The sequence below is a fragment of the Acinonyx jubatus genome, chromosome C2, assembly GCF_027475565.1.
Source record: "Acinonyx jubatus isolate Ajub_Pintada_27869175 chromosome C2, VMU_Ajub_asm_v1.0, whole genome shotgun sequence".
NCBI classification, from domain to species: domain Eukaryota; kingdom Metazoa; phylum Chordata; class Mammalia; order Carnivora; family Felidae; genus Acinonyx; species Acinonyx jubatus.
In genome coordinates, this window is record NC_069384.1 from 122778144 (window position 1) to 122791938 (window position 13795).

Sequence of the window (13795 nt, forward strand, 5' to 3'; positions counted from 1 at the left end):
GTTTATTTTAGAGAGAGAGGGAGAGAATACAAAGAGGGGAGAGACGACAGCAGTGCTCTAAAGGGCCAAGCACTGTGCCATGCACATAGTAGATGCTCAGTAAATGTTTATTTACCAGTCTTACTTACCAATTGACCAGTCTTAGAGTTTTAAACTTACAGTAGCTTTGTCCTTTGTGCACAGTTTAAAATAGATTAGGACAGGAGTGCCCGGGTGGCTCAGTCAGTTAAGCGTCTGACTTCAGGTCAGGTCATGATCTCGTGGTTCATTAGTTCGAGACCCTCATCGGGCTCTGTGCTGACAGCTCAGAGCCTAGAGTCTGTCTTGGATTCTGTTTCTCTCTCTCTCTCCGTCCCTCCCCCACTCGCGTGTGCTGTCTATCAAAAATAAATAAACATTAAAAAAATTAAAATAGAGTGGGACAATTTGTCTAGGCCAAGAAGATTAAGTAGGCTGTCATGAAGACTAGAATTAATTTAATTTAGAATCTTTTAATTTTTTTCAAGATAAAAACCTGCCTGGAGATAAATGCTATAATAGATGAGTCCTGAACACATAAGTGAAGGAAAGCCTGTCACAAAAGGACACTTACTGTATAATTCCATTTTATGTGAAATGCCCAGAATAGGCAAATCCATAGAAACAGAAAGTAGATTAGTAGTGACCCAGGGATTGGGGACAGGGAAGAATGGGGAGTGGCTGTGAATGGGAATGACATTGCTTTTGGGGGTGATGAAAATGTTCTGAAATTAGGCTCTGCCCTAACAGTACTACTTGTATTGCAAGACATCACTAGCTTATCAACTTAAATTTTATTAGAAATGTTTGCAGAGCCTGCTTGGGATTCTCCCTCACTCTCTCTCTGCCCCTCCCCTACCTGCGTGTGCTCACCCTGTTTCACAAAATAAATAAATTAAAAACAATAGATCGGAGGTCATCAATATATCATGTTTTGTGTAAGCCCTATATTTACCTGGAGAAAGCAATATAACAGACTTTTTCTAAAATGGTAATGATATTTTAAAAAGGTACTGATTGGGGCGCCTGGGTGGCTCAGTCAGTTAAGCGTCTGACTTTGGCTCAGGTCATGATCTCATGGTCCGTGAGTTTGAGCCTGGCATCAGGCTCTGTGCCGACAGCTCAGAGCCTGGAGCCTGCTTTCGATTCTCTGTCTCCCTCTTTCTCTATACCTCCCCCACTTGTGCTGTCTCTCTTTCTCTCTCAAAAATAAACATTAAAAAAAAAAAAGGTACTGATGATGGTTTGATTTTATATATATATAGTATATATATGTATATATATATGTATGTATATATATATATAAAATATATATAAATACACACAATTCTTGTTTATATATATAATATATATATATATGTATATAATTTTTTAAATGTTTATTTTTGAAAGAGCAAGTGTGAGTGCAATTTGGGGAGGGGGAGAGAGAGAATCCCAAGCAGGTTCCACGCTGTTAGCCTAGAGCCTGACACTCAGGACTCAATCCTACGAATCATGAGATCATGACCTCAGCCGAAATCAAGAGTTGGATGCTTAACCGATTGAGCCACTCAGGAGCCCAATGTTTTATATATATATATATATATATATATAAATATATATATATATTAATATATATATATTTATATATATAAATATATATATTTATATATATATATTTATATATATTTATTATATATATATATATTAAACCTGCCTGGGATAATTTTACAGTAAAACCTTGGTTTGTGAGCATAATTCATCCCAGAAACATGCTTGTAATCCAAAGTACTTGTATATCAAAGCAAATTTCCCCATAAGGAATCATGGAAACCCAGAACGTTCATTCCACAATCCAGAAATATTCATGTAAAAATGATTACAATACTGTAATCTAATACAAAGTAATAAAGAAAAATAAATTAACCTGCACTTACCTTTGAAAACGTTTGTGGCTGGTGTGAGAGAGACAAAAGAGAGGAGGGTTATACCACTATCGCTAACGGAATCACTGCTGTCTGTTGGCTCAAATGGAATCTTTCTCGTTTTGGTCAACTTTAACAAGGAACCTATTCAGTGACCTAGCATTGAAGCAATGCATTCCTAAGCTTACTCTTGTATGGAAAAGCAAAGGACTGTCCATAGGTGCTTTGAAGTGACGAAACATACACTAGTGCTGGTTGAGGGCACCTTCCAAAGTTCTGAAAAATCACTGATTTTTGCCAAACACCATGGCCTGAGACCAAGCATCCGAGCATGGGAGACTGATCACCCACAATCCCTCAGTGAGAGAGAGAGAGAGAGAGAGAGAGAGAGAGAGACCATTGGTTCAGTTGTGATGATGTGACGTTTGGCATCACATACTACTTGTACTGCAAGACATCACTAGCTTATCAACTTAAAATTTATTAGAAATGTTTGCTCGTCTTGCAGGACACTTGCAGAACAAGTTACTTGGAATCCAAGTTTTTACTGTATTTTATTATCATTATGGAAACTTTTAAAAAAATCAATAATACCATATTGTTTCTTTTGTTATAAAGGATTTGTATAAGTCCTTGAAAATACTGTCTGCAGAACTGGTGCCTTGGCATAATTTAAAAAAGCAGGATGAAAATGAAGGTATCAGAGTTGAAGATCTGTTATTTATAGTAGATACCATGTTAGAAGAAGTTGAAAATAAGGAAAAGGTAATGCTTAATACTTATGTAAATTTTCACATTTTAATGTAATCTTATCTTAAAAACGGATACTGATACAGATATTGATATTCTACTAGAATTCTATGTCTCTTTAAAGTTTTTATTAAAGCCTTGGGATTATTTTAAGACGTGGACCATCTTTCTCTTTCTCTTTTGGACAGGACAGCAATATACCAAACTTAAAAACTTTGCAAGCTATTGTTTCTCACTTCCAAAAATTATTTGATGTGCCTTCTCTAAATGGAGTCTATCCTCGAATGAATGAAGTTTATACTAGGCTTGGAGAAATGAACAATGCTGTGAGAAACCTCCAAGAACTCTTAGAATTAGGTGATGACTCTTTGCCCTGTCTGGCCCCCATTTAAGAATTATTCCTGATAGATTCTGTGTCTCCCTCTCTCTGACCCTCCCCCGTTCATGCTCTGTCTCTCTCTGTCTCAAAAATAAATAAACGTTAAAAAAAAATAAAAAAGAATTATTCCTGATAAATCAAGTAAAAGTAGGTTAAAATTTTTTAAGTAAAAAATTGAGGATAATGGAAGCATAAAGTATTTGATTTAATGATTTTGAAAATTCAGTTTTAAAATACCCTTTTATTTTTTTCTTACAGATAGTTCAACTTCATTGTGTGTGTTGGTGAGCACAGTTGGAAAATTGTGTAGGCTGATTAATGAGAATATGAATGAGCAGGTTATGCAGGTATTAGGACCTGAAGATCTCCAAAGGTATTTATTTTAAAAAGTTTGCAAAATATTATCCAAAATGCTTGGAGTGATGACATTAAAGACTTTCAAAACTTTATAAGTTATTTACCTTTCCTGTTTGGGATAGCATCTTTTAAATAATTTGACAGTCTAAAATATCTCACACCTTATAGATAGATGGAGAGAATGCCAACATTTTCAAGGTAAAAATAGATTGTAGGGCCTCTAAGTTTATATAGGGTGGGTCAGGACTCCAGCATTACTGCTCTAAGCCTGTTCCCAGGGGAAATTATATATATGGAGAAATTCAGACCTTATTAGCAACATCATGTAAGTGTTCAGAATATATAAACCAGTCCTATTTTTAATATACCACCATAGACCACTTAATAATCACTAACAGTGTATTATTTGATTAAAAGATAAATGTTAAGGATTTTTTTTAAAGCTAGTCATCTCTAAAATAAGATATGATTTTTTTAAAAAAATATTGAAACATTCTAGCTATACTTCAAGCAACTCTTCCCACCCCCTCCCCCCAATTTGGTACTGTAACATATGGGAAGAGGAACATATACATAAACCACCTATTCCATATATTATGTAAGTTTTCCAAGAAAAATCCTTACCTAATCTGACACTTGAGTTTTCTGATACTTGATGCTTTTTTTTTTTTAATTTTTTTTTAACTTTTATTTATTTTTAAGAGTGAGAGAGGGGCACCTGCGTGGCTCAGTCGGTTAAGCACCTGACTTTGGCTCAGGTCATGGTCTTAAGACTTGTGGGTTTGAGCACCGCATCAGGCTCTGTGCTGACAGCTCAGAGCCTGGAGCCTGCTTCCCATTCTGTCTGTCTCTTTCTCTGCCCCTCCCTGGCTCTCACTCTGTCTCTCTCTCTCTCTCTCTGTCTTTCTCTCTCTCTTTCTCTCTCTCTCTCTCAAAAATAAACAGTAAAAAAAAATGTTTTCGAGAGAGAAGGAGAGAGAGATGGGAGGAGAGCATGAGCGGGGTAGGGGCAGAAAGAGGGAGACACCTCCTGGAAGCAGGTTCCATGCTGTGAGCGCAAAGCCCAATGCTGGGATTAAACTCAGGAATGTGAGATCAAGACCTGAGCTGAAATCAAGAGTTGGCCGCTGCTCAACCAACTGAACCACCCAGGTACCTCAAAACAAGTGGGTTTTTTGTTTGTTTTTATTTTTTGAGAGAGGGCACAAGTGAGTGAGGGGGTGTGGAGAGAGAAGCAGGGCTCCAGCTCACCTGATATGGGACTCAAACTCAGGAACCATGAAATCATGACTTGAGCTGAAGTCAGATGCTTAACAACTGAGCCACTCAGGCGCCCCTGATACTTGCTGCTTTTAAAAGGAGCATAGCTCTCATTATTGGTCTTTTTTCCCCTTCCCATATTTATACTGTCTACTGATACTTATTCTTAATGTTTAATAGAATACTGGATACAAAAACTAATTTTTAGAAAACGTTAAAAAGCAAGGTCTCTTAAAAATCCTTGAGCTAAATGGAAAATTTTCCACATCAGGAGTGTTACATAAATTTAACTTTGGAACACGTGTTTACACTGATAATAGATATTTCTCTACAAACGTAGTAAAAGGTCAACACAGAGCTCAAAAATCAAGGATTGCAGTAAATGATTATTACATTTATATTTAAATTAGCAGGAAATTTCCTAACATTTTGAAAATGTTTTATTTTCAATCAAATGCAAACCTTAAGTTGGAAATTCAGTGTAAACTGTGCATTTTTTTTTAAAAGCATTATCAACAAATTGGAAGAACATGAGGAATTTTTCCCAGCATTTCAGGCATTGACTAATGATCTACTTGAAATCTTAGGTAAGATCTTTGTTGTTGGTGGTTAAATTTTGAGTCTTAAGATATCATTGGGTTGGAGGGAAGAGTGTTCCTTAGTGACTGTATTAGTGCTTGTACCTAGAAGTGTTTTGTTAGAAAGTGTATAAAAAGCACTAACAGTTCTGGAAACACACTCCTAACTTGCAGTTAGAGTTGGTTAGGGTTGGTCTACAGAACAGAGAAGGTACATATCCTTTAAGGAGCTGGGGATTGCCTTTGTTTTGAAATCTTCAAAGGAGAAATGGCATTACTCTGGCTGGTCCCAGTTTAACCCTAACTCTGTCATAGCTTAATGAAAAGAAATCGTGATAGAATTTATGATCTTGGAAGATGTTTTGTGTTGTTTTTTTTTCTTCCTTCTTTTTTTTTTTTTTTTAGATAGAACTTACTGTGTTTTTTAAATACACAAATTAAATTTCCTTCTCAGGTGATAAGTAATGTAAAATAAACATCTGTATAAAGAAAGACACATTTATAAATCTATATATAGTAGGGAAGATGTATATTTGCATTTTTGGTCATATTGAGAGTTTTGTTAGTTTTATCTCTTGAAGGGAAAAAATGTAACTTATTTAGGAATTTTAGGCAAAACAGAGACCCAAGTCTCTTATCTTATAAAATTTTTTTTTCATGTTTATTCATTTTTGAGAGAGAGAGAGAGTGCAAGTAAGGGTAAGGCAGAGAGAGAAGGAGACACAGGATCTGAAGTAGGCTTCAGGCTCTGAGCTGTCAGTACAGAGCCTGACAAAGGGCTCGAACTCATGAACTGAGAGATCATGACCTGAACCAAATTCAGATGCTTAACTGACTGAGCCACCCAGGTGCCTCTAAGTCTCTTAAGTGTGATTATATATGGCTATAAAAGTAATTTATCTTACTATTAAGAACATTTTTAAAGTTTAAAGTGATTTATTCAGTGATTAATTTTTTTTTATATAGCTCATTTGAAAGATTTTTTTTTTTTTTTTTTTTTTTAAAGAATGCCTCCTTGACATAGGAAATTGAATTGGAAGAGGAGAGGGCACCTGGCTGGCTCAGGTGGTAGAGGCTATGACTCTTGATCTTATGGTTGTGAGTTCAAGCCCCACATTGGGCATAGAGCCGACATTTAATAAATTTCTTAAATTAGAAGAGAAAATGAGGTTTAGTAGAAGATAAGGGAATGAGTAAATTAAAATTTGGTAAGAAGATGAATAAATGAAAGAAACATCTGACTGGAATATCTAGCCTAGTAAATGTAAAAGTTTTGTGGCCTATTTTATGTAGACTGTGGAAGCAAGGGAGACAGTGACTGAATGTGTTTTAGGCATAGAAATGTGTTGCCTCGTATTCCAAACAGCTTTGTTTCATAGAATAATATTTTTCTTGCTTTGTGGTAGCAGTTAAACAGTGAGGTTCTCATCATTAATAAATATTTCAGTTGGTGTACAGGTAACACTTATTTCAGAATCCTTCTATAGAAACTTCCTCTTAGATACGATACTCAGCATGGTTCATGTGGCATCATTTACTTCAATAAGCCATATCACTCTGCGGATGAACTCTGTATTTTTGTCACAGTTGAAAATCTGGAGTTACATATGACACTTAACATTGGGAAAGTTAAAATTGTTTGGCAAACATAACTATTTTTATTATTACTAGATGTCATTTTAAGCATTTAGAACTATGGAATGTTGTACTGAATACCAGATATGGAGAAGGACTTTGTTTTCTTACATAAGTGGTATGATTAGCTGAGAATATTCTCATATCAGCCAAGATCCTTCTCTGTGGGATTTATTTATAAGGCAGATTTCTCATGTAGTGAAAAAACAAGTGTGATTTCAGAATGGGGTTCAGGAAATAACTTGATCTTGTACCTTACCGTGATATAAAGTATGAATCAAATAATCTGTTGTAGATCTGCATATATATTTTTTTTATATCCTGATGCTTTATAAGTGTATCTAAACAAGTATTCTGAGTGAAGTCAGGAGCTTAAATAGCATAGGCTACATATTTAGGCTAAAGGAAAAACAACCAAAATTCAGCTAAACATGGAAGAAGAGAGGTGGAATCTAAGGAAGCATTTTTACATAAAAGAAAATGAATTTATAAACAGTGGCCTAGGAGAATAATGTAGAAAAAAGTGGTCAGAATCTAGAGAACCTCCCACTGGGGCTTTTGGGGCTGGAGTCTAGATAATGAGAGAAAAGGACCTTGCTTCTCCAGTGACCAAGAGCTTTCAGACTGAATTCTAACAGGCTGGTTGGAAGCAGACAGTCTTAGAAAGAGAAACCAAATTCACAAAGAATCTGGCAGAGAAGAACCTGAGCTAGTTTATCTGGTAAGGTGGACCAGACTAAGCTCTGCAGTACATTGCATCTGAGATTTGTACTTTGAGAAGCCTCACACTTTTTATTAGGTAGATATGTTGTTTCATCTAAAAGGTAGACCTCAGAATGATCTTACTAATGAGAAATTTGTCCAGTAGAATTAAGGAGAGGACTATGTTCCATGAGAAGAAATCATTAAGTCCTCAGATGGGTACCCAGAAGAGAGACAGCTTCTACGTAGGATTTCACCATGTAGGCTCACCCATGTAATTATATAGATTTAAAGAGGCAATGACATATTGCAAATGTGGCCAGTATGATCTCTTAATAAGAGGACACTGCTAATGAGATTAATATCAGAGTCAGAGGATACTTGTAGGTATATGGTAGCTTTTACAAACAGATGCCCTGTAAAGCATCTGTGTTTCAATCAGTGATACTCTTATCACCACTATTGTATAAAAATTTCTTGTGCATCAAAGTGCTAGTGTTGCCTTTGCGTTTGAGGTTTTCCTTTGCAGAGAGATTGTCATTTCATCTGAGCCTATCACTAGATAAAGCTATTCTTATTCTTGTTTTTCTGTTACAGAAATTGATGACTTGGATGCCATTGTACCTGCAGTAAAGAAATTAAAAATACTTTCATACTGAAAACAAATCAAATTATTTTTACTGTGTAAATTGCATTCTTAACATTCTGAGTATTTTGTAGGATCGTGCTTTAAGACAAGGGTTAAAAATGTATTTACTCTCAGAATTGATCCCCTTCTTAATATTGGGTCTTCCCATCTATATTTTTGTTAACTTTGAGATTTATAGAGAAAACAGTTGCGAAGCTAAAGTGGTAAGTTAACTTTAAATCCTTTAATCTTAAGGAATTCGTGAGTGCTTATAAGATTGTTTTAAAATGTAGTGTGTGAGTAAAAGAAAAACTCAGGGAGACAGGTTGCAAACAATAGAAAGATTGCATTTAAATTGAGGGTTTACTGACCTTTTTTATTCTGGGAATAAGGATTGCCAATGGCTGTCTTGAATTCAGCCAATAGGAACCTACTGCTTTCTTGGCAAGGAAGTTGCACATTCTACTGAGATATCCTTCATGGCACTTGACCTTTCAAAGCTGGAGGAAGAAAAGGAAGAAGGAAAAAATGTTTTATCTTTGGGTTAGGTTAGGAAATGAATTATGAGGTAATAGAGAGGAGTAGATAATAGTCTCTCATTGAAAAAAGTGTCTTTTTTGCAATCTTGATGTAATGTACTTTTTATAAGGACATGAAATCTTAAATAAAGTTCTTGTGAAGAATTTCCAAATGTAAGTGTCCTCAGTGACTTATTTGCATTATTCACATATAATGAGTCATATTCTCTTACAAGGCTGAGCCTTGCTGCATTTTATTTTACCAAGAATGCTTTTATTGCTGCTTCTACTTATTCTCTGTTCTCAATATTCAGTCTGAGTTTCTTAAGGGACCAGTGTTACTCTCCCCCCCCCCCCACCCCCACCAATCCCTTGCCACTCTGTTATAAGTAGCAGGCCTAGGTTCTTTCTAGATTTAAAATTCTTTGATTTGTTAGGCTGCAGTTACATTTCTAAAATTTTTTTTTAATGTTTATTTATTTTTGAAGGAGAGAGAGGGACAGAGTGTGAGTTGGGGAGGGGCAGAGAGAGAGACACACATACACAGAATCTGAAGCAGGCTCCAGGCTCTGAGCTGTCAGCACGGAGCCTGATGAGGGGCTCGAACTCACAGTGAGATTGTGACCTGAGCCGAAGTCAGATGCTCAACCAACTGAGCCACCCAGGCACCCCTGCAGTTACATTTCTAAACACGAGCCCACAATCTGTGAAAGGACCTGTGTCTTTTGAGAGTTGGGTAGAAAAAGTAATTGGATATTTAATTATGTAAATACTCTGAGCTGATTAGATCACTCCAAGAAATTGCTGTGAGGCAGCTAGGAAATCTAATGTTATTTGAAATGAAAAAATATAATTTAAAAAGTAAGTGAATTTAAATTTTGTTAGCTAGTTTAAGAATCTCTGGCTGACTCTTAGGGTTTTTTTTTTGTTTTTGTTTTTGTTTTTTAATTTTTTTTTTAACGTTTATTTATTTTTGAGACAGAGACAAAGCATGAACGGGGGAGGGTCAGAGAGAGGGAGACACAGAATCCGAAACAGGCTCCAGGCTCCGGGCTGTCAGCACAGAGCCCAATGCGGGGCTCAAACTCACGGACTGCGAGATCATGACTTGAGCCGAAGCGGCCGCTCAACCGACTGAACCACCCAGGCGCCCCTTAGCTCTTAGTTTAAAACAAGTTTCAAACTCTTCCTCAGAGGCCTCAAGAGTTTTTTGGAGGATCACTGAATGGGACAGTGCCACCAGTAAGAACTTTAGGCCCCCTCTGTTGGATCTACTTTTATCCAGTTTTAATTATTTAAAATATAAGTAAAGTACTGAAATTAGTGTTTAGCCCCTTTTTAACTTTTTAATTATGGAATAATTGATTAGTAGGTTGAACATATTTAAAGTATACAATTTGATAAGTTTTGATGCACCTATACCTGTGAAACCATCACCACAATCAAAATAATAAACATATCAATCTCTCTCCAAAGCTTCTCTCTTTGCTCTTGGTAATTTACCCAGCCCCTTGCCACCCCTAAGCAACAACTGATCTGTTCTCTGTCATTATAGACTCGTTTGCATTTTATGGGATTTCATGTAAATGGAATCATAAAATTGATTTTAAAAAGTTGTTCTCTTTTTTTGTCTGGCCTCTTTCACCATAATTGTTTTGAGATTTTTGCATGTTGCATTTATTAATAGTTCATTCCTTTCTATTGCTGTGTAGTATTCCATTGTATGAATATACCACAATTTGTGTATCCATTCATCTAGTGATGGAGATTTTAGTTATTTTCCAGTTTTTTACTACTACAAATAAAACTGTTATAAACATTCATGTTCAGACTGTTATGTGGACATACCTGGTATCCAGTGTCTTGAAAACTGTTGTTTCATGTATTTTGTCTGTTCTTTGTTTTGTTTTGGTTCTGGTTGGTACAGGTGGAAGGGTAAATTTGGTTTCTGTTACTCCATCCTGGTTAAAAGTGGAAGTTTAGAAGTATTAAGCCTGAAAATGTGTAGGGTTCTTAGGTTGTCTTTTTATTATTTTTTTAAATTATTTTTTTCTAATTTTACTGCATTGTAGTCAGGACATGTTTTGTTTTTTGGTATCAGGTCTTTGGAAATTGTTGTTTCTTTGTCACTTTTTATGTGATGAAATTTATACATATTCCACAAGTTGTTTTTTAAAAAAGCCTGATCTCTATTTGATATATATGGCTATTATACTTTTTTTAATATATATAATTTATTGTCAAGTTGGCTAACATAGGGTGTATACAGTGTGCTCTTGGTTTTGGGGGTAGATTCCCATGATGCATAGCTTACATACAACATCCAGTGCTCATCCCAACAGGTGCCCTCCTCAATGCCCATCACCCATTTTCCCCTCTCCCCTGCCCCCATCAACCCTCCGTTCTCTGTATTTAATTTTATTAATTAAGTTCAATAATTAATTTAATATAATTTGTTGTCAAATTGGCTAACATACAGTGTGTACAGCGTGCTCTTGGTTTTGGGGGTAGATTCCCGTGATTCATCGCTTACATACAACACCTAGTGCTCATCCCAACAAGTGCCCTCCTCAGTGGCCATCATCCATTTTCCCCTCTCCCCTGGCCCCCCATCAACCCTCAGTTTGTTCTCTGTATTTAGGAGTCTCTTATGGTTTGCCTCCCTCCCTCTCTGTAACTATATATTTTTTCCCTTCCCTTCCCCCATGGTCTTCTATTTAGTTTCTCAAGATCCACATATGAGTGAAAACATATGATACCTGTCTTTCTCTGACTTATGTCACTTAACATGATACCCTCCAGTTCCATCCACATTGCTGCAAATGGCAGGATTTCATTCTTTCTCATTGCCAAGTAGTATTCCATTGTATATATAAACCACATCTTCTTTATCCATTCATTAGTTGATGGACATTTTGGCTCTTTCCATAATTTGGCTATTGTTGAAAGTGCTGCTATAAACATTGGGGTACATGTGTCCCTATGAATCATCATTCCTGTGTCCTTTGGATAAATCCCTAGGCGTGCTATTGCAGGGTTGTAGGGTAGTTCAATTTTTAATTTTTGAGGAACCTCCACATTGTTTTCCAGAGCAGCTGTACCAGTTTGCATTCCCCACACAGTGCAAGAGGATTCCCGTTTCTCCACATCTTCACCAGCATCTATTGTTTCCTGAGTTGTTAATTTTAGCTACTCTGACCAGTGTGAGGTGGTATCTCAGTGTGGTTTTGATTTGTATTGCCCTAATGATGAATGACATTGATCATCATTTCATGTGTCTGTTGGCCATCTGGATGTCTTCTTTGGAAAGTGGCTATTCATGTCTTCTGCCCATTTCTTCACTGGATTATTTGTTTTTCGAGTGTTGAGTTAAGTAAGTTGTTTATAGATTTTTGATACTAACCCTTTATCTGATATGTCATTTGCATATATCTTTTCCCATTGTGTGGGTTGCCTTTTAGTTTTGTTGATTGTTTCCTTTGCAGTGCAGAAGCTTTTTATCTTCATGAGGTCTCAATAGTTCATTTTTGCTTTTAATTCCCTTGCTTTTGGAGACATGTTGAGCAAGAAATTGCTGTGGCTGAGGTCAAAGAGGTTATTACCTGTTTTCTCCTCTAGGGTTTTGATGGTTTCCTGTCTCACATTCAGGTCTTTCATCCATTTTGAGTTTATTTTTGTGTATGGTGTAAGAAAGTGGTCTAGGTTCATTCTTGTGCATGTTGCTGTCCAGTTCTCCCAGCACCATTTGCTAAAGAGACTGTCTTTTTTCCATTGGATACTCTTTCTTGCTTTGTCAAAGATTAGTTGGCCATACATTTGTGAGTCCAATTCTGGGTTTTCTGTTCAATTCCATTGATCTATGTGTCTGTTTTTGTGCCAGTACCATACTGTCTTGATGATTACAGCTTTGTAGTAGAAGCTAAAGTCCTGGGTTGTGATGCCTCCTGCTTTGGTTTTCTTTTTCAACATTACTTTGGCTATTCAGGGTATTTTGTGGTTCCATACAAATTTTAGGATTGCTTGTTCTAGCTTCGAGAAGAATGCTGGTGCCATTTTGATTGGGATTGCATTGAATGTGTAGATTGCTTTGGGTAGTATTGACATTTTAACAGTGCTTATTCTTCCAACCCATGAGCACAGAATGTTTTTCCATTTCTTTGTGTCTTCTTCAGTTTCCTTCATAAATTTTCTATAGTTTTCAGCATACAGATCTTTGACATCTTTGGTTAAGTTTATTCCTAGGTATTTTATGGTTCTTCGTGCAATTGTAAATGGGATCGATTTCTTGATTTCTTTTTCTTTTGCTTCATTGTTGGTGTATAAGAAAGGCAACCGATTTCTGTACATTGATTTTATATCAATGTACATTGATTTTATATCAATGTACATTGATTTTATATCATTGTGCATTGATTTTATGTATTTGAATTTGATTTTTCTGTACATTGATTTTATGTGTTTGACTTTGATTTTATGTATGTGACTTTGCTGAATTCATGTATCAGTTCTAGCAGGTTTTTGGTGGTGGAGTCATTCAGATTTTCCATGTAGAGTATCATGTCATCTGTGAAAGTGAAAGTTTGACTTCATCTTTGCCAATTTGGATACCTTTTATTTCATTTTTCTGTCTGATTGCTGATGCTAGAACTTCCAACACCATGTTAAAAAGCGGTGAGAGTGGACATCCCTGTTGTATTCCTCATCACAGGGGGAAAGCTCTTAGTTTTTCCTCATTGAGGATGATATTAGCTGTGGGCTTTTAATATATGGCTTTTATGATTTTAAGGTATGTTCCCTCTATCCAGATTTTCTTGAGGGTTTTTATTAAAAAAGGATGCTGTATTTTGTCAAGTGCTTTTTCTGCATCTATTGACAGGATCATGTGGTTTGTATCCTTTCTTCTATTGTGATGTATCACATGGATTGATTTGCAGATATTGAACCAGCCCTGCAGCCCAGAATGAATCCCACTTGATCATGGTGAATAATTCTTTTAATATACTGTTGAATTTGATTTGCTAGTATCTTGTTGAGAATTTTTACATCCATGTGCATCAGGGATATTC

The 13795-nt window shown here is 36.1% G+C and overlaps 1 protein-coding gene across 14 annotated transcripts in view; it reads left to right on the forward strand.

The window, feature by feature from the left end:
* CEP70 (centrosomal protein 70) overlaps positions 1–8902 on the forward strand; it is an 84449-nt gene extending 75547 nt beyond the window's left edge. For all 14 annotated transcript variants that reach the window (XM_053221395.1, XM_015082471.3, XM_053221398.1 and 11 more), the window contains 5 exons: positions 2541–2687; positions 2861–3029; positions 3310–3424; positions 5176–5255; positions 8181–8902. In XM_053221395.1, coding sequence (XP_053077370.1) covers positions 2541–2687; positions 2861–3029; positions 3310–3424; positions 5176–5255; positions 8181–8242 — 573 coding nt within the window. In that variant the 3' untranslated portion in view covers positions 8243–8902. The remainder of the gene's footprint in view (positions 1–2540; positions 2688–2860; positions 3030–3309; positions 3425–5175; positions 5256–8180) is intronic.
* Positions 8903–13795: the final 4893 nt, after the last annotated feature.